We start from the raw sequence: 8,591 nt of genomic DNA on the forward strand, positions 1-8,591 counted from the left end.
CTGCCACATGGGCAATAAATGCTCAGCTGTGGCAGTTCTGAAAGTCTAGCAGCCAGACCAGCCCCAAAACACCCTCTGGTGTCATGATGGGAAAAGGATAAGAGAACAAAGAAGGACCACTCACCCTTTAAAAACAAGTAATTTATTTTGCATGCAAAAAGGCTATTAAGAAGGGAACCCTTCTTCACTTGCCACTCAGGTATTTAGAGTACAAGCACTGGAGCTCTGCAGTCAGCAGGTGGAGTCTCCATCACAAGCTGTTACCATGAGGTTTATTAATTTTCGTTAATGATGCACCTATATCCTCTGCTCTTCCAGTTCATTTTCTACTGCTGCTGCTTTAGTGGAAAGTATTATCTTGCAGTGAATGAACTGAAAAGAGAAGGGGTTTCCTCTTCCATTTTTCATCTGTTTACAGGGTTTTGATTAAAAGAATAAACCTGTTTCTCCAGCCACCTCAGCTAAAACGAGACCATCAATTTCTAAAAGCTCATGAAAGGCCTGCAGAAATAAATCTGAGGCATTCACTGTCCTGACAAGCTGCCAGAGCCTGCAGAACTTGCTCTCACGCTGGCGTCTTTTCTGCCCTTGATGTCATGTGCAAAACACGAGGATTTGCGCTGTGCTAATCCCTCTAATGAGGGTTTCTCCCAACCTCTATATAAACCCCACTCAAAGCCGTGGCTGCTGGGCAGGCACCGCAGAGCCAAAGTGCCCTTCTTTTGAATCGCATTCAAGGCAATTAGAGGCCAGGATTAAACAAACACCCGACACCAGCATCCTCAGCAGCGAGAGGGATTATCCCGGTCGGCTGGGGCATGGAGCCACGGTGAGGCCAGGTTGTCCCACAACGGAGATCTCCCTGCTCTGCTCACTCGGGTCCAGTGGAGAGGCAGAGCCTGTACCCAGCCGTAATGGGCGCCCTGAGGTGGCTCTTCTGGGCTGGGCTGGGCTACCTGAGCTGCTGCTGTCCCCCCCGGGTGCAGGCACAGTTCCCCCGCGCCTGCATGACAGTGGACGCCCTTCGCTTGAAGCGCTGCTGCCCGGCCTTGGGGATGGAGCCAGGCAATGTCTGTGGGTCCCTGCAGGGCAGGGGACGGTGTCAGGGGGTGCAGGCAGACACTCAGCCCTGGAGTGGCCCCTACACCCTTCGAAATGTGGACGACCGGGAACGGTGGCCCCTCAAGTTCTTCAACCAGAGCTGTCGGTGTGCAGGTGAGAGGGGTGCTGGGGTGAGGGGATGGGTGGGTCTGCTAACCTTGCTCTGAAGGCCAGAAACATCCCTGATGGCATAAGGCGTCAAGAAGGCATCAAATATTATCAGTTTACTAAAAATACTATCATGTTCATGATACTGTCAGCACTTTTTCAGAGCAACGGAGTTGAAAAAGCGTTTTGTCTCATGCAGACTTTTGGGTTTTCCTCTTTGCCCCTAGAGTTGTCCCTGTAGCCACCCATCACCTTTATCTGCAGGGTTTTGGACATTTCAGTGCCGCGTTCAAACCTCTGTCACTGATAATCATGGTGCAGTGAACCTGGGTCAGTGTGCATTGATCAGAGATTTATTCCTCTTGGAGTAGTACTTTGCAGCACGGTATACCCCTGTGCACTGAAAACGTGTGGGTGTCTGGCCAGGATGTTTCCAGGGTCGTTAACTAAGTCTACAGCTGGCTTTGATCCAAAATGGGTCCATCCTCCACCAAAGAGGCCATCCTGTCCTTTTCCTCCCCATCTCCAGCCACTCCTTCCCACCGTGACTTTATACGGGCCTCTGCGTTCACATGCTGGAGGCGAAAGAGATCAGGGAGGAGATGTGCTTGAAGGCTAACCTGGCCCAAGGGATCAGGTTTTAATAAGACCAGTTCACTAGTACCGGCAGGAGGGAGGGAATAGGAAGGTGAGGTCAGGGCAGGATAAGGCAACAGACCCTTTTTCAGCAGCAGCCCTGGTTAAAGGAGGGTTAAAATGAGCAGGAACCGCGGCCTCAGCCCAGGCTGCTTTGCAGGGCTGGCAGGAGATGCTACCGGGAGTCAGGCAAAAGGCACATCTCAAGCACTGAAGACACCTGCTAGGCAGGTTTCAGATGCAGCCTGGGATTTCTTGTTGGAAACAGAAAGTTGTTGGAATTTTCGAACGTGGGAAGAATAGCCTGCTTTCCTTCAGCCTGATTCTTAGAACTTGCTGAACTGTTTTGCCTAAAATATACCTTGGCTCTCACTATCAAAAAAGCCCAGATCAATCTGAGAAGGAAACACTGCAGAAAATTTCAGCCCACGAGGTTAAGTTTTGCAACGCTGTTATCAACTGAAAGCAGAGAGGTAGTGGCAGATGACTTAAGTGGATACATGGCATTACTGAAGCTCCTCAAAATAATAACAACAGACTTTAGAGCATAAATCGTTTTTTTATCTCTTCCTTTGACTAGATTTCAAATGCTTGTGTGGAAGTACTTTTCCAGACACTTTAAAAAAAAAAATGGATGTAGGTTTTTTTCATTTTAAAGGTCTTTATTAGGCATCTAGGGCTATGGTACCTATGGTAGGTAACATAAATTAAATATGCCCATTCAAAGGGACAAGGAACAGTGCACATCTCTACTATTACGGTATCTTATTTTCCAAATGAATGTTATGTGCAAACTGGCTATTTGAAATGGCTCCTGGCCTGTGCAAACTCCAGCCAATGCCAAGGCTTTTTCTAGTGTTTTAGCAATATAAATGGTCGTGTTCCAGTGCCATCTTGGCACTGTTTGATTTATAGTTTAGACATGGTGTAAACGATAAGCTATGGGAACTCCAACTGCCATGTAACTGATTATGTTTGGTTAGACAGTGCCATTTAAACGTGTCACATAGCTGATGGCTGTACGGTAGGAGATCTGAAGGAGCTGTGAGGAACAGGGGCCAGGATTTTCCAAAGAGGGGATTCTGGAGTTCTCGCAATAAATCAATCCATTTAAGCTTTCTGCTAAAAACTTAATAGCTAAGGATAAAAGGAACTCTGAAAATTTGGCCATTTGTTGTAGCTGTTCACTGAGGAAAAATGTCTTAAAATCATATCCATCCAGGTCTGGGTGCTGAATATTTCTGGGGGAAAAAAAAAAAGAAGAAGAAAATCCCAAACACAAATATTGATGAGTGGTTATTGTGAGGTCAGATTATTTTCATATTTTTTCTCAAATTAATGTAAATTTTCTAAGGAAAATTAAAAGAACCCCACATTTCTTTTCCATGTCTAGCCTTTAGCAGATAATATACATTAGTCTTTCTTTAACTGGGGACAAATATAACAGAATAAGATTAGTACAACAGAAAGATCCAGCTTTACTTCCCACTTTTTGTACAAAGAACCATGGTCAAAAAAACAATTGTAAGTCTGTTGTCAGGATGCTGCTTGCTGCACATTTCACTCGATGTGTCGGTGGCAGCAAAAATAGAATCTCTAGAAAAAAGATGTGGTTATGGCATGAATGTAGCTGGGAGGTAGCAAAGAGTTTTTAGTTCCTGTCTAATTTCAGTTTTGAATTCATTGTATATGTTCTACAGTTGGTTTGGGTGCACCTAATATGAATTCAATTTATATAAATTCTTAAACTGAAATGACCTGATGACAGTTCCTGACAGCGTGAAGTACTATGTGAAGGGGCATATGGTAATTTGTTTTTTCAATAAGGTGTATGTGTTGAATTAGACAAAATGTTGGATGCACTAGTCTAACCCTGAAAATTGACACTTGTAGCTAATTACACAACAAAGCGGTATTTCAGTGGGATAGTTAAACTTAGTTTAGAAGAATCCTGTTTTAGAAGACTTATGAACTAAATGCTATTTTGAGTTCTAAAGGATAAAATTGTACTTGGGGATGGGATGGATTGTAAATGGGATACAGGTCTGGTATAGCATTTTAAAATACAGTACAGAAGATTATTGTGAAAAAAACACTGTAGTCAGTCATGTGGTTGCTAGTACGGATCGTGACAGTGATTAAACAATGACGTAGTTTGTATTCACTGAGGAGTTAAACGTAATTATCATTCATTTTTTTTCCTGCCACTTTCTAAGGCTGACATGTGGACATGTGCTCAACATTATTTTTTTTTTCCATAGAAGTTTTTTGAGAAATAAAGTATTTAAATCTTTTCACATTCCTGTGCAATATATAATCATGCTGGGGACAGAAGGTTTAAATTCTGTTGTTTAGCTGTAAGCAAATTGCCAATTAAGCCATGTAGCTGCTGTGATGGCCCTCCCATTAGGTAAAAATGAGCTTTTGAAGTAGTTATAAATTACACTTCATTTACTTATTGTAGGGCAATGTGGCTGTAGGATAATACTAAATTATACCCATACCTTGATGACCCTGTTAGAGTCTGTGCTAGGTACAGATCTTCCACACCCTGCTGCCTAACAGTATGTCCAAATGAAGAGCTAGAAGAGACAGAAGAGCTAACCATTTGTCTCACACGGTAGCAATCCTGATCCTACCCTCGGGATACTGCAATATGCTGGTGTTTCAAATCTAACGTAACTCCTGTTTTAATGCAATGGCTAAAGAAGTCTGAAAAGGAGTCCTTTCTCCCCATCCGATAAATGATGTGTACTAAGCTGTTCTCTGTGGAAGGAAGAGGCATGACAGCTGCTCAGCTTTCATCTTGGTACAATAAAACAAGGCAGAAGATGGTGAGTGTTGGATGGGTTCCTTTTTACTGAAGAAAACTCACTGAGTGGACGGAGTTATTAATTTGTGTTATGCTCAGTGTCTGCAGGCCAACTGCATGCTATGACTGCTCAGAGGTAGAAAAATCTGTGTCTGTGAGCTCAGGCAATCCCTGGGGTTGAGAAGCAACTACAGTGGTATGTGATAACTGGTGCTAGCACACACCAGTGATGTGTATTAACACATACCAAGTGTTGTGTCATAAGATGCGTCTTTTTCTCAGTGTCATGCCTATGGATTGACCCACTGGGAGAAGTTGCATGGCCATAGTGCCTACAGAAACAGCCAGATTCACCCAACTTAACTGGGAAAGAGCACCATTAATGATGGTGAGATTAGGGATGGAAGAAGACAGCTCCTGAGGCATGTGATCCCATTTCCAGACAAAAGGGTTAGTGGGGAAGACACCCCAGATGTTTTTTTTTTTTTGCCCAGCGGCAGTACAATGGTCATTCCTCAAAGCAGTGGAACAAGCAGAGAGCATCTGGACCCCATCTGTGACATGGTCTCCTGTTTGTGTGCCAGAATGACCTCCCCCACTATATTCTCTAGGAACCACAAGAGGCGAGAATAACCTCAGTTGTCCCTGGCATAGCCTGGGAGTAGTACACTGAGTTGCTACGTGTCAGTCACTGAAGGCAAAAAAATGCTAAGGCATGAATCCTTGTATGTTCCTCTGGTCCCTGTGTTCAAAAGGATCTTGTAAGGGCCTCACTGTCTTACTGAAAATGTCTACTGTGTGCTGTATCCTAATAATATGAGATTACTTTTCCTGCTCTCCTAGAGCTGTACCATTGAAGTCCACCATCACCAGCGCAGCAGACATTGAAGTTAAGTTGTAAGAGGCTGGGACATACATTTCACAGTGCTATCACGTGGGAAGTCCACAAGGCAGTAAATGAACTTTCTGAAAACAGCAATGCATGTTCATTTCCAGAACAGTGGCCTTGTAGAGTGCTTTAGAAACAAATGCTGAAAAAGTGATTTGGGTGGGACATAAAAAACCTGGGTCTGTCTGCTGCAGTCCTTCCTGTTCGCAATGTGGGAAATCCCACAGACCTCCATCAACTTCTCACCCTTTCAGCTATTGCATAATGACAGTCCTGTGATGCATTGAGTCTATTGAAAGAAAATTACAAAAAGCAACTTTTGATTTCATGAAGTGGTGTTGTCGTCGTGTGCATTTCTGACAAGAGAACATTGCCAAATAGACCTGAGGATGTTACAAAAATGTTCAACACAATCAGCAGAAATACTTCAGGGTGAAATACCACTTTGCCTGGAAATCGGCTCCTCCTGTTTGCCAGTCTCTTCTTCACTGCAGTCCTCCTTCTTACTCAGTAAAAGCTCCTGTCCCATTGAAAAGTGTCTGGTGAAGTGGTGGAAAGAATGGACCCCTTGGATTACTTCACAGATTAGGCAATTAAGGGAGAAAATCCTGCAGAGCATCAGTTGGATATAATTAGCACCTGCCCAAGGGAAACAGGTGAGGAGTCATTGGTCCACCTGGCTCCAGATGCCATACAGGTGGAGAAAAGCTTTTTTCCCATGAAGATGACTCATCATTTCAGGCTTTTGCAAATATCTTTTCGTAGCCTGAGGAGGTGCATAGTGTATATGTAAAATATGGATATTGTCCGATAAAATGATCTCGGGCATCAAGAGCTGTGTAGATTCAAAGGGCCCTCACTGAGAGAGGAATAGGCACCATCAGAGCCTCAAGTGACTGGTGGAGTCTTGTTTTGGTACCAAGACCAGACAGGACAAACCTGGTCCTGCACTAACTGGTTCTGTTAGTGCTATATTTCAATGTGATGCTTATCCAACGCTGTGAGTAGATGGGTCATTTGAATTACTGGAAGCATGACAGCCAATTTCAAACAAGGCTGTTGATGGATCTTTTCATGGTTAATTCCTGCTTTGCCCCCCTTCTCTTAAAAAGGATTGAACTGTACCTTTGGGTGCGAGGGGACAACAGCTGCTTTCCAGAAGTTCATGGTCTATGTACTGAAATTTGTGCAATATACATGGCCTAATTATGCAATGTTGCAAGATATTCCTGATATTTGTCATCTGGTCAGTACAGGCTGGAGTATGTGACGGGCCCTAATAGCTAGGCTGAGTTGTCAAGAATGAGCAAGTGTACAGATAGTGGAGTACACCAAATTTGCAACAGCAATCGTGCTCTTCTGATGGGACTCTGAGGATATCACGATAAAATCAACCTTCCATGTTGCTTCCCCCCATCTTAATCTCTGCCCTCATCATAATAACATACCCATGCAATCTTTTTTCTTTCATAAAACTATAAACTACTTGCTTTTTCTGGCAAAGTCTTCATCCCCCTAAACCAATGCAGACCCTTGGCTTTGGGTGCCTTCTGTCCTAGCTGGAACATGGCAGCTGAGCCCAGCTGCTCCTACCTGTATAGGGATGAAACGTAAGCCATACACCTGGAAACTGTCCTCACGGGTATGCCATCAGGCTGTGCACGATCCAAAACCTAGCTGAAGTCTTCACCCTTGTGGTCCCTAACCTTAGCACTGGTCCTAAGCTTCATGCTAGCATGTAAACCTATAGATCTCAGAGCCTCCAAAGTAACCATAAGCTCTCCAAATTTACAGTTAGGAGTCCTCATGTCCTCTTGGTAGGTCTCACAGGAGTCTGTCACAAATGTTTAGAGCTCAGCAGCCCTTATCCTAGAGCTAGCCATAAGCTACGCAACCTTCTTGGTAACAGCCCTTATAACCTTGGGGGTGTTTGAAATTGGTAATAAGCCCTGTAGCCCCTGACAATCTGAAATCTTACTTTAGTGTTAACTGTTGGTCTGCTCGTAGACTCAACCCTACAGCCTAGGGACGTCTCCCCATCCAGGATCACTTCATAAGCCACTTCCCTATCTCCATGTTAGCCCAAAGCCTGTCCTGGGTCTAGCAGCGCCTATACGTGTGGGAAGCAGTGAGATTTTGTGGCATTTTGGAAGATGATTGGCATGGTTGTTGTGGAGTGAGCGTGTACGTGGGGTTGGAGGGAGGGTGGGGTTAGGGAGTCTCAGTGCAGATTCTGGAGAACTGAGGGGAGATCCCAGAGGAGCCCTGGTTGCCCCTCCGCTCCCTACTTCCCCTGGCAGCAATGCCCACTGTCCTACACCGCTGCTACCCCAGCAGCCTGCCTGCGTGCGGGCAGGAGGCAGATGTTCACTGCAGGAACGGTCCTTCCCCGTCTCTCCTGGCAAAGGCAAAGCAAGCTGCAGCGGGGCCTTTCTGCTGCTACTGGCAGTCTGCCGTGGTGGGCGAGAGGCCGTGCTTAAAGCGAGCTCTGCTTTCCTGGGCTCTTCCACCACATTAGAGGGTGAGGTAATAGCCTAGAGCTATTAATTGTCTTAGGAACGATGCCAGCGGGGAATGATGGTACTGCAGTGTTTCTCAGGCTCTTTTTGCAGCACCATTTAATAATACTTAAAGCGTGACCTGCAGGACCCCTGGTGCTGTCCTGGATTGTGTAGGGTCTCAGATACACTGTTAATAGACATTATTTTTTCCTAAGTTTTGTCCTTAAGAGGACTGTTTTGTTTGGGGATTTTTTTCTGTGCTTAAGGATCCACGTGAGCCGACCCTTTTTTGGGTTTGATCCTGGAAGTCTGGGAGTTCTTGAGACCTAATCGAGCAAAGCACTTTATCACATGCTTAACCTGAAGTGCTCAGCCCTCTGTTTGGTGAGACTCCTTACGTGCCTGAGAGCTTCGCAGAGTTCTGAGCACCTTGAGGCGTCAAGCCCCTCACCCAGCGCTTCACCTCCCCAGCCAGCTGACTGTGATTCTTGGCCCTGCCGTGGCTCTGGGAAGCGAGCCGTCCTTCTGGCTAGGCAACTGGCAA

At 45.2% G+C, this 8,591-nt stretch overlaps 1 protein-coding gene across 1 annotated transcript in view; it reads left to right on the forward strand.

Moving 5' to 3' along the window:
- Positions 1-718: 718 nt before the first annotated feature.
- The window catches only part of DCT (dopachrome tautomerase), a 17,727-nt gene continuing 9,854 nt past the window's right edge, over positions 719-8,591 (forward strand). Inside the window, exon 1 of the mRNA XM_009278464.2 lies at positions 719-1,215. Within this exon, the coding sequence (XP_009276739.1) occupies positions 915-1,215 (301 nt within the window). The 5' untranslated portion in view covers positions 719-914. The remainder of the gene's footprint in view (positions 1,216-8,591) is intronic.

This window comes from Aptenodytes forsteri, unplaced genomic scaffold (genome assembly GCF_000699145.1).
Source record: "Aptenodytes forsteri isolate BGI_AS27 unplaced genomic scaffold, ASM69914v1 Scaffold32, whole genome shotgun sequence".
Taxonomy (NCBI): domain Eukaryota; kingdom Metazoa; phylum Chordata; class Aves; order Sphenisciformes; family Spheniscidae; genus Aptenodytes; species Aptenodytes forsteri.